Source organism: Elephas maximus, chromosome 2 (assembly GCF_024166365.1).
Source record: "Elephas maximus indicus isolate mEleMax1 chromosome 2, mEleMax1 primary haplotype, whole genome shotgun sequence".
Taxonomy (NCBI): Eukaryota; Metazoa; Chordata; class Mammalia; order Proboscidea; family Elephantidae; genus Elephas; species Elephas maximus.
The window spans coordinates 60,813,666-60,830,110 of NC_064820.1; the positions used below are offsets into that span (position 1 = coordinate 60,813,666).

Here is a 16,445-nt window from a genome sequence, read left to right on the forward strand (position 1 = left end):
GTTTCTGTTCATGATAAGAAGAATGTTTTTATTAATTACTGAAGCCAAAACAAACTAATTGCTGCCAAGTCAATACCAACTCATAGTGACTCTATGGGACAGAGCAGAACTGCCCCATAGGGTTTCCAAGGCTGCAAACCTACCAAGACTCCCACATCTATCTCCCGGGGAGCAGCTAGTGGTTTAGAACCACCAACCTTTTTCAGTTAGCAGCTGAGCAGTTTAACCACTGCACCACCAGGGCACCTTTATTAATTACTTAATCACCCCCTACAAAAACAACAACAAACCCATTGCCCTCGAGCGGATTCTGACTCATAGCCCACCCTATAGGACAGAGTAGAACTGCCCCAAAGGGTTTCTAAGGAGTGGCTGGTGGATTCAAACTGCCAACTTTTTGGTTAGCAGCTGAGTTCTTAACCACTGTAATTAATTACTGAGATAACTAAAAATTAATTTTAATACTATACATTCTAAAAGCACTAAAAATATATACAAATACTGCCTTTTTTTTTTTTTAAGATAAACACATTACTTCTGTTAAGGATTCAACTAGTGCTTTTTGGCTCTTTGTGAGTTTGAAGACTATAAAGCTACTTTCTTTGAATGCCATCCTGAAAATGAATTGATTCCATTTAGCAAATCAGGTAAATCTGAGTTATGCCAAACTACCAAAAACAGCATGTGAGTGCAAAGCCTCTAGAGTTTGGCAATATCCTATATGATATGTTGTTGTTGTCATTAGGTGCCGTCAAGTTGGTTCCGACTCATAGCGACCCTATGCACAACAGAAGGAAACAATGCCTGGTCCTGTGCCATCCTTACAATCGTTATGCTCGAGCCCATTGTTGCAGCCACTGTGTCAATCCACCTCGTTGAGGGTCTTCCTCTTTTCCACTGACCCTGTACTTTGCCAAGCATGATATTAGAGTAAAATAAAGACTGTGGCAGATACTTTTTCTTTCCTTTTATTCAAATTATGGACTAGAACAAATTAGTCCAGAGGCCTGAATTTTCACTAGGTATGACCTGTTCAATTTAGACAGTAGGTTAGGATCCACCCGCACTTTTGGGGCAGATTAGGGAAACAGAGCCGGGTTCGGAACCCGAGGGCGGCGACGGAGGAGGGCGGGACAACGCGGCCTCCGCTCCTCCCCGGCCGGGGCGGGCCCGAGACCGCAACCCGCTGCGCCCGCGCCGTCCTCGCTCAAGGCGCCGCGGGGCAGCCATGCCGGGCCGCCTGCTGCGAGGCCTGCGGCAGCGATGGCGCCGATACAAGTACCGCTTCGTACCGTGGATCGCGCTCAACCTCAGCCATAACCCGAGGTGAGAGGGCCAAGCCAGGGACTCCCTCCTTCAGCCTCCCGACGGCACGGCGACCGCGGGGCCCACATTGGCCGGATCGTGGGACGGGTGGAGTCTGACGCGGCCGAAGCCGGAGGCGGCCGAGGGGCGGGAGGCGGTCCAGGGTCCAGATTGGGGTGGGACCCGAGGTGGGCAAGGCCTGAGGCGGCCTAGGAGTCTGAGGCCGAGGCGGGCGGGGCCAGAGGCGGGTGAGACCTGAGGGGGGCGAGGTCAGGTGGGCGGAGCCAGAGGCGGGCGGAGCCCAAGGTGGGCGTAGCTTGAGGCTGAAGGAGCCCGAGGCAGGCGGAGCAAGAGACGGGTGGGGCCTGACGGGGCGGAGCCTGGGGTGGGCGGGGCCTAGAGGCTCGTTTCCCAGCGCTTCCTGCGCTGTGGGGGCCTGTGAGACCCGGGGGTGCGGCGGTTACTCAGCCAGTGGTCACCTATTGACCGGGCCTTATGTGCTGGGGCGTCTGACGGCATCCCGTATCTCGGCAAAACTCAAACTTTTAAAAGAAAGGAAAGCTCCTCCCGCTTGAGGGTGTGGCCTTCTATTAAGACATAGTTAGGACTTTAAACTTCCTCAGAAAAGCCAAACCGGGGTTTATATTCACAGCTCGGTAGAAGTATTTTATGTGGTGAAAGCAATCCATCTCGGCTGAGAGGATGACGGCTTGGAGTAGTTAACGCATAAAAACCAGCGTAAAGCAACTAAAAACCCATCGGAGTGTTGGGTTTTTATAATACAGGGTCCGCGCCACGAAGGGAAATGGTAAAGCTGTCCCTTGTGAAGAAAGGAACCTAGCTTGAGGGGGTTTGCCGTGGGCTCAGTGTTTCTGCCCGCCTTGTACGTGGCGTGCTAACGATCTGGAAGGGTCCACATTATGCTCTCTAAATATGCGGCCACGTCTCCGCTGAAGGCCGGTTAATAACCAAGGAATTTTCCCAAAGTTTCATACTGCTGACTTATGAATTAGAAGCATTATTACTATAGGCGAGAATTGTTCTCTTTGGGGTTTAGAAGTAACAGTAATACAATTATGAAAATTAAAATGTCATTAAAGAAGTAAGTACTCTTGGTTGAAAATGTGACAAAGCAACATTGACTTAAATTTATCTCTAAAACAACACACCTTTAAAAAGAGCCATCTCAATGTGATGAGTCCTCATTATGTGATAACATTTAAGTGGCTCCGATGTAGTGGGAAAAAGCTGAGCTCTGTTTTTGGCTGTGTCACTCACCAACATTCAGACTTCCGATCAAGTTCCCTAACGTCTCCAAGCCTCTCTTTCCTTGTCTCCAAAAATCAGCTAAAGTATGTAAAGACCCAATGGCATTTGTCACAGAGGGGGCCTTTCATAAATGGCTGTTGTTAGCTTGTGTGGGTATTGTTGGGAATTAGGTAACTAAAGCTATCTCAAACAATTCTTTCCCAAACTTCTCTTGTTTCAGTCACATAAGACTCATCTTTATGTTGTTTAAGGCCAGTAGCCCAGGAGGCATCAAGAAAGTCTGGCTTTTATGAGTTGAAGGATAGTGAATAGAAACTTCTCCCGTTTTCAGGACCCTCCGATATGTTCCAGAGGAATCCAAAGACAAAGTTTTATCAGATGAAGAGGTCCTAGGAACATTACTGAAAGTTTTCCAGGCTCTATTCTTAAATGATTTCAATAAACAATCAGATATCTTGACTGTGCTTCCAGAACCTGTCAAATTGAAATATCAAGACTTCCTGGCAGTTCAGCATCAAAGAGTGAAACTGCTTGAAAACAGACATCAACACCAAAGTATCTTTAAACCAGAAGAAGTTCTTTATAAGACGCTGGGTTTCAGTGTTGCCCAAGCAACTAGCTCATTGATTTCTGCTGGAAAAGGTGTCTTCGTTACTAAAGGATTTGTACCAAAAGGCGCGGTTGTATCTATGTATCCTGGTAATGGCACGATTAGTATTTTGCCAACAGTTTTTATATACAGATAAATATGAGTTCAACAATATGCCTAGATCTGTAATCCAGTAAGGGGTCAAATTGGAAATGAAAATTTCCATAGAATTTTTTAAAATCCTAATTTGGAAATTTACTGTTTGTAAATTATTATTCTTAGAAAGTACTCCGGAGTATTCGTTAGGATAAATGCATTTTCTTTTAAAGAAAATTTTCTAGTCAGTGTTTAGGAGAACATGACCTACTTTGATAAGGTGTATTATTGAGAAAGTACTAAAGGATAAGTCAGTTTGGCTTAGTTGATAACTAAAGGTAAAGGTATGGTATGGGTGAAAACATGAAAGACAGAATTTAAAACCTGTCAATTACTGAATAAAGACCATCCTGTCATTACTATACTTGAGAAGTAAAGCAGCTTCTTTGCAAAAGGTCATTGACTATTGAATGCATAATACAAAACCAAACCAAACCCACTGCCATCGAGTCGATTCCAACTCATAGTGACCCGATAGGACAGAGTAGAACTGCCCAATAGAGTTTCCAAGGAGCGCTTGGCGGATTCGAACAGCCGACCTCTTGGTTAACAGCCGTAGCACTTAACCACTACGCCACCAGGGTTTCCTTGAATGCATAATAGGATATGTTATTTGTTAAACTAACATTATGTTATTTGGTATAGTAGAAAACATGAATATGAAAGTCAGGTTTTAAAAAGTCAGTGTGCTACTTTTTAATTTTATATCTCTGAACAAGGGAATCTCAGTTTACTCATATACGGTAACCTATTTTCAGGTTCTATTTAACCTGTAAAGACTAAATAGAATAAGTCAGCAAACAAATAAATAATAAAATACGTTAACTAAGTAGATTAACGTACCTGGCATGTGGGAAGCATTCAATAAACATTTTCTCTTTTCCACCTTTGCCAGTGAAAGGGAACCAACCTGAATGTTAGACTCATCTATTCTCATATATGTCTACATTATTTATTTAATTGATTATTAATAAACCATATCTCTTAAAGTACTCTTTAATAGATGTCAAATCAAACTCTGCTTTTTAAAAAAATGTATGATTTTGTAAAAACCAAGCCTGAAATGTGATGTTTACATTTTTGCTAACTAAAATAATCATTTGATTACGTTGTATGGACAAGTTGGTTCTGTGCCTCCTTTGCTGTTGGGCACTCTTTAAAGGGGAAAGGTAGCCAAAGAAAATGTGATGGTTTAGATTGGAAGTGAAATGTTAGAAAAAGACAGAAGAATTAAATTGTTTATGTTCCACAGAAAGGTCCTTATTATCATGATTTTTTTAAATCATTTTTAACATGTTGCTGTATCTTTGTCTTGTTGTATATAATAGGTACAGTTTATCAGAAGTATGAGCCAGTCTTCTTCCAGTCCATTGGGAATCCGTTTATTTTTAGATGCCTGGATGGGGTACTCATTGATGGAAATGATAAAGGAATATCAAAAGTTGTATACAGGTAAGTTGATGCCATGTTCAGATTTAATTACGGGAGACAAAGCCATACTTCTTACAGTGGCCATGACCAATAGCATTTGTATTTTAAATAAAAATCTATTTAGGTAGCTGCTTTGTAGCAACTCAGTTGCCCTATTGATTAGACAAAATTTTAAGATAATTGCACATTGTTTAATTCTAGGGCTAACTTTATATTTTTGAATTCAATTTTAAGATACAGAAGAACAATGCTTAGCTAATGTTTTCATCTGTTTCAGATCTTGCAATGGGAGGGACCAGCTTGGCCCTTTAAAAATGAGTGATAGTACATGGCTAACTTCAGAAATGCGTAATCCACTGGCTGTAGGACAGTATGTCAACAATTGTTCAAACGGTAAGTTGGCATCATGGCACTGTGAGACTAGATATAGGGCAGTGGTTAATTCTCCTCCTTGGCCATATGACTGAGTGCCAGGAGCAGTTGAGTTTAATGTCGCAGTTTTTCAAAGCCCTTAAGTAACTAACTTTTTGAGGGCAGATATCACAGAGAGAATTGGAGGAAATAATGATGTGTATTAGTTAGAATTTTAAAATTTACTATTTTCTGATTTTGCAGTGACTGTAGGTAATTGAGGAAACCCTGGTGGCATAGTGATTAAGAGCTACAGCTGCTAACCAAAAGGTCAGCAATTCGAATCCACCAGGCGCTCCTTAGAAACCCTGTGGGGCAACTCTACCCTGTCCTATAGGGTCACTGTGAGTTGGAATCAACTTGATGGCAACAGGTTTTTTTAACAGGTAATTGATAACACTTATGCTTTTGAACATTATTATTTTAGCATTTGTTTTACAATTAATATAGAGATTATTTTGTCAGTGCTCAAATACAGCCTTATAGATTAATCACAAGACTGGTATCCCCTTTCGGTTGCGAAGTTTGTAAATTATTTACTTTCTCTAAGGACTTGTCTTTCCCGTAAGTAAAAGTTTGATCATCTGGCTATATTTAGCATAGGCTTTGGTGTTAAAAAACAAAACCAAACCTGTTGCCATCAAGTCGATTTCGACTCATAGCAACCCTCTAGGACAAAGTAAAACTGCCTCATAGGGTTTCCAAGGAGCGGCTGGTGGATTTGAACTGCCGACTTTTCAGTTAGCAGCTGAGCTCATAACCACTGTGCCACCAGGGTTAGGGAGACGTAAATTTGAAGACTGACTCTTCTACTTAACCTTTAACCTTACTGAGCTTCTGTTTCTTCCTGGTCTCAAAGAAGTAAATAATGTTTATTTCAGTATATTAATTTGAAGCATGTTCTGATAAGTTAGAAAATGGACATAAAGTGTCATAATCCAGTACTGTTTTCTGTGACCTTGTATCATGGCCCTGTTTCTAAAAATTATGTGCTTGTCCCTAGACAGAGCAGCTAATGTCTGTTATCAGGAATTTGATGTGCCTGCGGCTTTTCCTGTAGAACTGCGGCAGTATCTTCCAAACATTGCCTATAGCTACGACAAGCAGAGGTTAGTCTTCTACAAGAGCAGTTCCTATATCTACCTTATGCTGTACTTAGAAATACTTCCTCAGAATAGGCTGTGTAGAAATTCAAGTGAGATTTTGAGTAAAAAATTATAAGTAACTTAGATTTTTATGTTCGTCACACTTTAATGTAGACTTAATTCAAATTACAATGTTTCCATTAACTTAGCTCATTCTGCTTATTATTATCATTTTCAGTCTATGTAGTACTTCACAAGGATTAACCTTATAGTTTTTTTCCAATTGATTCTATTGTTTTTCCTAGTCACAAAATCTTCTAATACATTTTACTTTAATCAGTTTAAGATCATGTTCTCTACCTCACATGAGAGCACCCAACTGAAGAAGAAAGGGGTCAGATTACACTGTACTATTTCTTTTGCCCATTTCACGATTAGATTAGAAAACCTAATAGTGAAAAAAAAGGGGGGGATATATCAAGAAGATACATATTTTCAGTGAAACATACATTTTCTATTCATTAAGTGGAAAGTCTACTGAGAATATGCAAGTTAACATTTTTAAAATAAAGAGTTAAGTGTTCTTTAGTAACAGTCCTATAGGAAACTAGCAAACTTTATTTTTTGGGTATCCTATTAAATTGGCCTTTTAAGAAATGAGTGCTCTTTAAAGTTTGGACTATTCCCTATACTTAAAACTTGATAGCTTTATGTGTGTGTGTATGTGTGCATGTGTGTGTTTAACAACTAGGTCTTAGCCATGTACTCTGGGGTCTAATGTCATTACCATTCCACAAGTAGAGGAAAAGATAAATGAGTGGGAACACTGAATATATACATGTAACAGTATCTTATTAATTTTTTCCAGAAAAGGTATTCTTTTAATTGTGGTTTATATTAAGTAATGTTTCCAGCTTTGCAGAATACACAAAGATAATAAAAGAATGTTAAACTATAATGTCATTTTAAAATCCTGTTTGTAGTACCAGTTTTGTGGGTCTGAATATATAAACATTTTCAGAAGAGGTAACCAGTTATATAAATGTATTGATTTGTGGTCTTTTTAAAATTATCTACAATAGTCATACCCTACTTTAGAATAATTCCATCAGAGATTTCTTCATGAAAATCAAATACATAAATTAAGATAAGAGTAAGAAATCTGAATAAAGTTAGATCTGTAAAACCTGTATTGGTTATATTAAAAATATATGTTAATACTTCTAACTTTTGTGTATTTTTCTCTCTTTGTTTTCAGCCCACTTCGATGTGTCATTCTTGTCACACTCAGGGACATCAAGCAAGGAGAAGAGCTATTTTCAAATTACTATACAATTGTCAGCTAACCTCGTCAGTCAGAAATTAGGTTTTTGACTCAGTTATTAATTCTGAGTATTTTTTTTTAATCATTTCTGAGTTCCATCTGCAGAACACTTTGAGACCCAATTGGAGTAGGAATTCTGTTTTTATTGATATTGTGTTTGTTTCAATTCATGATAAAAGCTGTTTGCTTCATTACAATTTCAAATTTGTAATGCAGTTTCAATTTTAATTGACTTTCACCTAAATACAGTAAACCCACTGCCATTGAGTCGTAGTTCTTTAAAATCTACTGTATGACCTTGTAATTTCAGTTTTTTATTTATTTTGTATATCTCTTCGGTGCTTTATAAAATTTTAGCCAAGCCACCAACAATTCGTGCAGTACTGTTGATGTGTACAAACTCCTGTAAAAACTATATTCTTACAGAATAAAGTAAAAAACAAAAGTATTCTAAAATGGAATTTGCGTTGCCATCAGGAAATTGGTGTGTGTGTGTGTGTTTCACATAATTTAAAGATTGTCATAAATTGGTAAGGGGAAAATGTGGGGTAGGGGTTATACTATTTTCTTTACTCTTATTATTTTGCTTAAACATTTCACACATCATTTAAAAAAAAAAAAGCTAAAACGAGGAAAAGAGAGAGAGTTTTCGCATGGGAATATAGCTGAAAGATGGCGGAAGAACATTTACTCCCTGCTTTCATGTTTCCTTGTGGCAGGCTTCTGTTAGTAATGCTCCTGGCTTCTCCACTCCTGGGAGGCAGAGTGACTTTCTGAGAGTATCTTTGGAGAGCTAGACACCCGTGGCTCACACTCTTCTAGTTCCTTCTCTGTGCATCTGCCTTCCAGCAGAGTGTCCTGGGCTGCTTTCTGCCCTTGCAGGAAGAGGCCTGTAACCAGCCTGGCCAGTGACCCATTGAGCCTAATTCAGAGGTGGAGTATTTGTGAGCCAGTTGGGTCACAGGTCTGAAACCACCTTCTCCAGGGTTTTGTAGTAATGCTTACTTTGATTCTCCATTGATCTGCCCCTTGCATCCAACTCTCAGTTCTAAACTTGGATGCAAAGGAAGGTATGTATTGGGCCCATCAAATCCTAACATGGAATTTATATAACCAGAATTTGACCACTTCTGACCACCTTCACTTATATACTACCAGCTTTTTCACTTGGTTTATTGCAATTTCAGTAGCCTAATTGCCTTTCCACTTACATTGTTGTACCCCAACCTGTATTACAGACGAGATCACTAAGAGTGATCCTTTAAAAATATAAGTCAGCTCTTAATATGCTTCTGCTAAAAACCCTCCAATGACTCTTCATTTCACAGAGTAAGTGCCAAAGTCCTCCACATACATGATGTAGCCACTCCTTATCTCTGATCTCATCTGCTCTCCTCCTTGCTCACTCTACCCACCATACTGGCCTTGCTGCTCTTTGAACCTGCCAGGCATACTCTCACCTGAGGGCCTTTGTACTTGTTCTCTCTGCCAGGAATGATCATTCCCCCAGATAACCACAGTTTGTTGTTACCCTCTTAGTGAGAGGCCTTGCCTAACCGCCCTACTTAAATACTTAAATTTACGGTCCCCTGACTCCCACCTCTGACGCTCCTCATTCTACTTCCTTAGTTTATTTTTCTCTGGCATTTATCACCATCTGACATACTATACATTTTACTTGTCATCTCAATAGTGTACATAATGGAGTACTAGTGCCTTCAACATGGTTCAACAGTTGACAGTATTTCAATGACTGAGACATAGTTTGTCCCAGTATCTCTGAATCGTTTGCCTCACAGTTTAAGGCAATTTTTTTTGTTGTTATATCGTTGTTCAGGTAATCTGTTAGTTGAGTCTTTTGAGAAAGGGCTTCCATTTGACACTTGGCATGTATGTATATACACATCCATGAGTATTTGATTTTTTGCCAGTTTCATTTGTCTTTTGTGTCACCAAGATCCTAAGATGCCAGAGGGGCTTGGTCAAGAAGACCCTGCTATCTAGACTTAGTGACTAAGTACTATGGGAAAGGCTCTGGGGGATACAAAGAATAAAACATGATTCCTGCCCGTAAAATGCCCACTGTAGGAGTATAAAGCTTGCCTACTACCATGGGGTGCAGTGAGGATATTTTTAAAAATAAAACATTGATATTTAAAAAATTAAAACGGCCATTTTCATTGTTTTCTAATTTTTTAGATTTATACATGGCTGATTTCATTTCTCACATGCTTATGAAATACTTATTCTACATCAGAAAACACCTTTGTGACAGTAATGCTTTACCTCCTTGTAAAAACACACCCTCATCAAGATCAAGGTATACACACGGAATCTCTCTAAAGTGAATGTCAGTTGTATATTAAAACTACAAAAAATGGGAGACTTCTTGGTCTAGGACGACAAATTCAGTGCCCCTTGTGCACTGTTTTGTCACAGAGAACCCAATCAGACACCAAGAGGATTGTGATTAAGGACAGCTTATTTGAATGGAAAATGGTAACCAGTGCTTTATCCCAGGGACTAGTCTAAATTAAAATGAAAGCATATATGACGAAATGTCCAAGTCCGCAGATGCCACGAGGCCTTTAAGTCAGAGGAACATCTGGCTCCAAAAGCAAACCATTGGTGGAAATTAATGATCAAAATGGAAAAGGTCTGGAAGTCACTAGAGATTATTCTGCTTCCAGGAAGCTGCTTCTCCCTCACAGGCCTGAAGTACCATGTAGCACTCACACGGCACTTGCTGCAGCTGCATTCTTGGCTGTATCTGCAATACTTCTGCTGGTGCCCCCTCTGAAGGCACGGCTGTGCATCTGTGAGCACCTCAGAGCTCGCACAGTGAGGTCCTCGGGCGGCTGTGAAGGAAGGAATGTGCTTTTAGACTAGTTACCAAGGCAAACGAGTCAAGGTTTTTGCTTTCATTTTATCCTCTTCTTGCCCTTGTGCAACATCTGGATATTATATAAAGTTTAATCACTGCATATTAAGAATGGAACTAGAGAAAGCTCTGGTGAGAGCAAATGAAATACGGAGACAAACTTGTGAAATTAGGCTAAGACAAACTCCGTAGCTTAAAAAGATGAAGGCTGCAGGAAGATACAAGTCTGTAAAACCATGGTTATTAAAGATAAGGAAGACTCGTTCGCCGTAAGTATGTCCCAAAATTTTCCAATTTCAAACATCATGACTTCCTAAAAGGCATGATTGCCTAGAACAGTGCCTGAAACACAACAGATATTCAGTCAATGTTTCCTGAATGACAACTACAAGCATAATCCGCACCTTGGGACAGTAGGAACATTACTATAGATGGAGAACTACTACAGCAGATTTAAGAAAAACTTATTTTATCTACTGACCTTATTACTTACCCATCAGATATCTTATCTACTACATCTAAACCCAACCTAACAGTAGTAAAGTATCTACCCATTTGGTATAGTTCAAGATTCGCTGAATAAAAAATTTATTTGTGGCAAATACTCACACGAACCAAGAAAAAAAAAAGATTTCCAGATTTTTATTTCTGGAACTGTACATCAGGTATTAAAGTACAACAAATACAAAATAATGCTCAAAAAAATCAGTGTTTATGTACAAATATTAAAATCAATGCAACAATAGCAACTTCCTCTTGAACATCTGATACTAAAACTTGTGATTGTCACTAATTTATCTCATACTCACAGGGTACTTATTTCAAACTGGGACAAATGGAATCACTGGTCATCTAAGAAGAATATTAATATCTACCATATTTAACAATAAAACTAATAGTTTCCTCCTTTTAGTGAAAAAATTAGGAACTTTTTAAAAAACATAGTAACGTCAATATTTTTATAAATTATTTCAATTTCCATTTGTAGACAATGTGCTTTGAAACTCTGGGCAAACAAATCTCCTTGGTGGTCAGGTGTATTCATTAGCTTACATTCAAAGTTGAAATATTCATTAGAGACTTTGGTTAAATTAAATAGTATCACTACGCTCTGTCAGATCTGATGTTCTCAAATGTTTATGACCTTCAATTTTAAAAATTGAAAAGGAAACAACTGCACAATTCTTTGACCTAATTGTACACACTTTAGCATTTTTTAAGCAGTATTCTACATCCTTCAAGTAAATTCAGCAGTTGACCATGACAAGAGGAAAACTAAACATTTAAAAAGCTAGAATGAAAAAGATGAAGCATGGCTAACAAAAGTATTGCTATAATCACAGCACCAGTTACATTTCTAAATGAATATGCTGTCCTCTTCAAATTCCCTGTACATAAAAGGTACGTCAGCCAACACTGCAATTGCTCACCATGGATTTTTGGTTTGTTCATACGAAAGTAACGTGGCAAAGGGCAAATAAAAAAAAAGAAACCCAAAAAGAATTCATCACAGTTTGTTATAAGAATTGTGCTTAACACTTGATAATAAAGGCATTATTGTTTCTTCATATGATTGCAAACTGGCTGTTTTCATGCTCTCAAACGCAATTCTTTTAATAAACAGTAACAAATTCTCTGTTAAAATGTTAAACTGGGGGGGGGGGAAGCCCAGTAAATCCAGCTTTTGAAAGAAAATTCAATAAATAGCTATTTTACATGGATAAAGTCATAGTGGTACAATTATAAATGTCACATCAAGCATGCACAAAAATGGTATTATACATGGCAGAAGTAGTCAGAAAATATTGAATTAGATCTAAAAAGATAGGAAGAATTTACACATATATACAAAAATCTCGCAAATTATTGCCTCATTTTAACAAGGAATTAAAAGTAAACGTTACCAGCTAGCTAGCACTCTCTAAGAGGCTAAAATCAGATTGGCATTTAAAAATCTAGTAAACTAGCTGGAATTTTATTTTTCTCTCATACCATTTTCTGGATTTTGGTCAAAAAACTTTATTAAATAACTAAAGTGTCCATTCAACTTGCTGATAATCCAAACTTTAGATAAGAAACACCGTTTCCATCTTCTATCAAGATCCCAGCAATGCATAGATAAACTGAATATATTACTGCATCAGCTACTGAGAATGGGCATGGTCATTTAAGTGCAACTGGTATTAGCATTCAGTCATCTTTGTGTAAATTATTTTATACAAACCAGCCACTGTAAACCCAGAGTCAAAAGTAAAGTTACAACAATGGAAGATTCTGGCCAGTATCTTACTCAATTACAGAAAACGTACTGATTTTTAACACAAGAAATAAGGTTCAAAATTTAGCACAACAACACAGCCATCAGAAGCTGACAACTTGGATGAAAGTATCAGAAAGCAACACAGGGCCCAGGCTACCCATTATTTACTGTGTGCATACAAGAATGCTAGAGTTTAGATGTATAAATTAGAGACTGATTTTTAAGTTATTAATTTAACTACTTTTGTCCACTGCGCTAAACTAAATTTTATAGTAAATGTGCAACTGCGTAAACACTTCAAAGCAATCTTCATTAAAATTCTGCAAAGAAAAACAATACACATCATCCAAAATAAAGGATGTCATTGCAGTTCACAGTTTGTGTAATAAATACCCTCCCTTTCAATCACTAAGATTACTACATCCTATCTACTCATCAGCACAACCTTGAAGCGACTTAGACTTGGAAATATCAGCAATGCAGCCAAATATTTAAGTTTTTTGCAAAGGAACATAACTAGTAAAAAAAAAAAAAAATTTTAATTAAGATGGTACAAAAAAAGTAAAATTGTGTCTTAACTGTACTACTATAAAAGCAAAGCCTATTACATCCTAATACTGTATTAAATATTGTTTGAATTCACCTTATAACTTAAAGATGCACGTCCATAGAGCAAAACGGCCAAAGTTTATGACAATGGCTTCTCATTCACAATGTTTGGAATAAAAATAAAATTAAGTTTGAGATGCATCTAAACGTCTATCACTTTTAAAAACGTAAAGTGGTTAAGTACCATTCTATTTCAGATAGGAACTCACATTTTTCTTGCCAAATGTTCACGCCAAACAAAAAAGCTTAAATTACTTCAAGGTTCTACTGCATTACGTATAAAATCTAGAAGTCCCTCCTAAATATTAACACTGAACTGCAGTGCTACAAACAACTTAAAGAGGTGTCCCAAAATGTAAACCACTGAATGACAACATCCTAGGCTTTGCAGACCGTGCCTCCACAAGTCGACTGCCTCAGGATCAACTAAATTTATACAATGACCGGTATTAATTTTTAAGTTTACAATCTTGACAATGGTGGACAAAATCCCATCTGAATACCACACTTCAAAGGCCAAATTTTTAGCCAGTAAATGAAGTTACACAGAACTCTTCTGGCAGTAAGATCACCCATTCTGTGTAAGGTAGCCCTGGTCTAAAATTTTGAAATAGGATCCAAGCAAGCGTCTTCACAATTTGCACGCAGTTCCTTGTGCTGGCTTCCATAAAGATGGACTTGCTGTTTTGTAAACTGAAGTGCTCTACTTGAATATCATGAGAGAAGTCTCCATTAAAAAAAAAAATCCTTGCATGTTTGTGCAGTTTAAAGAAACCTACCCCTGCTTTTATTTAATTAAGAAAATAAAACCAAAAAAGAAAAATGCTACATTGAGCAGGGACGGGGATCGGTACCTGTAAACATTGTTATTCCACTGCATCCATTATGGCAAAAGGAATTTACACAAGAAGAAGCCACTCCATTCAGTTCAGAACTTCTGTGCTGGTTTTGAGCTGGTGGCCTCTGTCTACAGGTTTTAAAATTGGGAGTGAGGGCAGTGAGGAACAGAAAAGAATAGAAAACGGAGGGACCAAGGAGGAGGTATTGGGGGCTGAGGAAGAGAGAAGCAGAGCTTAAAGCTGCACCACAAAGTTCAATCTTAGTTCCCAACTCTGCTGATCATAGTTCATTTCCACATTTATGGATTGAAAAATGAAAATACTCTTGATAAATCAAGATATAGTTCTATACATACTGACATCACTGATGTCATAGTGAAAAAGGTTCAAACTTCCAGTGAAAGACTAAGCAAACCTGATAGCTCCCCTCAAGTCTACTGGTACTGCACACCCACTGCTCCTGGGCTCCTCCCTGGGTCACTCGGAGTGAAGGGCAGCGTGTTGATGCAGAGCGTGGGCACTGATGAAGCCATTGGTCTCGCTGGCAGACAGACTGCCAAAGTCAGCCACTGAGACAGCCATTTTGGCACTGGTGATGTGATGTGTGTGATTTTCAAAGTCCACACCCAAATTATTTACAGACACCTCATTCATAAAGGATTCAGGGACAGCAATGCCCATTTTCAATCTCTTTGCTGGTCTTTCCGACTCTTCACCGCACATGTTCATAGGGTTTAGCTCTGAGTGATAAAATCCAGTCTCAAATAAGTTAAAACAATCACTTTCCCCATTGCTGGGCAGGTTGAGTAACTCTTCTGTTACAACAGGCACATGATTGACTTGTCCACGGGGTGTGTTGCCCAGTGGAGGGAAGCTATCATCCAAACAACTCACATCCGTGGGGTTGCAGACGGTCGCTACACTGTTGGTCAAAGCTAAAAAAAAAAAAGGAAAATGGTTTGATTAAGTGGCCCTATGTCACAAAACAAGCTTCACCCCAAGTTACACGAAAAGGTGTTCACTTTACCTGTCAAGTCACTGGCAGTGAAAGAGTTCAGAATGTTCAGCTGCTGATCAGGAACGGGCTCAGGTCGGTGAGAAGTTAAGGCTGAAGAAGAATTTACCGTCCCACCCAGGGCTTCTGTTTCATCTACCAAACGATCCATGTAGTCCCTGAAAAACACAACCCAATGATTTTATAGCTGCTTATTATGGTTAAAAACAAAGAGTCACTGAAGTCATGTTCACAGTACTTACGTAACTCCAGGGTGATGGTTGTATCGTTTCTTTCCAAATCTTGTTTGTTGAGCAAAGTAATCATAACGTTCAGATTTCTTCCACATATAGTAGAACGCCACACATTCAGCAACTGTTCTAGTTCTCACCTAACAAACAAAAATGGATTTTTGAAAACAGACCAACAAATCTAATCCACTTTTTAAATAACTTTTTTTAAAAATAACATTGTAATTTCAATCCATGGGTCTAATTTTCTAGCCTCACAATTATGAATTACTAAACACTATTAGTATTTTTTTATTATTAGTATTTACTGGAAATGTCTTTACATTTACACTAACAATGAGGCCACTTTCAAACGCCCAAAGATTTTTTTTTTAATCAGAATGTATTAGCTTATAAAATAAGTGTGCATCCAGAAATTATCTTGCCTCTTTATAGAAAAATCCTAAAATACTGGAATCCCTTACTTTTCTTCACTGAACTCTGTGATTCTGCCTGCAACAAAGGCTGTTAAACTGGAATTAACCAACCCCAGAGGGGTCCATGATGCACTACAGAGGTTCATCAACTCCCAAAATTACACGCAGGTACACTTTTCTGGGGAGAAGAGCCAGAGACTCATCAGATTCTCAAAGGGTCTCATGAGCCAAAAGAGGTTAAGAACCCTTGGCACAGGAATCAGCACTCTACTGCGTCTGGAATTTAAAATAATTTGTTAGCTAAAGGCAGAGTTTTCCCCTCCAACTTGTGTTTGGCTCTTAACTTCAACAGAGTTTGGTAAAAACAACAATCACTTCTGAGTCTCACCAACCAAACCCTGCATACATCCTAGGGTTCCTCTGACTACATACAGTCATGAATATGAGTTCAGGTGTACATTCTGTATCAGACTAAATTCTGTATCCTTATCCACTGAACATTTTCTCTCCTGCTTCATTAGTACCCAGTAAGGGAGCTTTTTTTTTCTTTTTTGAAGGAAGCTAAAGTATCTCCCCCTGATTAGCCAGTGTATTGTGATAAAGATCATTAATAGAGGGTCAAGCT

The 16,445-nt window shown here is 38.6% G+C and overlaps 2 protein-coding genes across 6 annotated transcripts in view; one reads left to right on the forward strand and one right to left on the reverse strand.

Moving 5' to 3' along the window:
* The first annotated feature begins 1,171 nt into the window (after window positions 1-1,171).
* Window positions 1,172-8,023, forward strand: SETD9 (SET domain containing 9). Of its 4 annotated transcripts, none has more exons than XM_049863958.1 (6): window positions 1,172-1,326; window positions 2,906-3,273; window positions 4,648-4,771; window positions 5,028-5,143; window positions 6,165-6,270; window positions 7,505-8,023. In XM_049863958.1, the coding sequence occupies exons 1-6, from the start codon at window positions 1,229-1,231 to the stop codon at window positions 7,590-7,592; spliced, it is 900 nt and encodes a 299-aa protein (XP_049719915.1). In that variant the 5' UTR covers window positions 1,172-1,228; the 3' UTR covers window positions 7,593-8,023. The 4 variants fall into 4 exon arrangements, with proteins under 4 accessions (XP_049719915.1, XP_049719924.1, XP_049719930.1 ...); XM_049863967.1 differs by having other exon boundaries at window positions 6,169-6,270; window positions 7,505-7,593; XM_049863981.1 differs by having other exon boundaries at window positions 1,250-1,326; window positions 3,046-3,273.
* A 3,066-nt stretch (window positions 8,024-11,089) lies between these two features.
* Window positions 11,090-16,445, reverse strand: part of MIER3 (MIER family member 3) — a 39,813-nt gene continuing 34,457 nt past the window's right edge. For both annotated transcript variants that reach the window (XM_049863945.1, XM_049863937.1), the window contains exons 11-13: window positions 15,417-15,544; window positions 15,187-15,332; window positions 11,090-15,094 (exon numbers count right to left, since the gene is read on the reverse strand). In XM_049863945.1, the coding sequence (XP_049719902.1) occupies window positions 14,637-15,094; window positions 15,187-15,332; window positions 15,417-15,544 (732 nt within the window). In that variant the 3' untranslated portion in view covers window positions 11,090-14,636. The remainder of the gene's footprint in view (window positions 15,095-15,186; window positions 15,333-15,416; window positions 15,545-16,445) is intronic.

Coding starts and splice junctions, on each gene's coding strand:
- SETD9 (XM_049863958.1), top strand. CDS start 1,229: ATGCCGGGCCGCCTGCTGCGAGGCCTGCGGCAGCGATGGCGCCGATAC. Junction 5,144..6,164: donor TGTCAACAATTGTTCAAACG/GTAAGTTGGCAT, acceptor GCTTGTCCCTAG/ACAGAGCAGCTAATGTCTGT. Junction 6,271..7,504: donor TATAGCTACGACAAGCAGAG/GTTAGTCTTCTA, acceptor CTTTGTTTTCAG/CCCACTTCGATGTGTCATTC.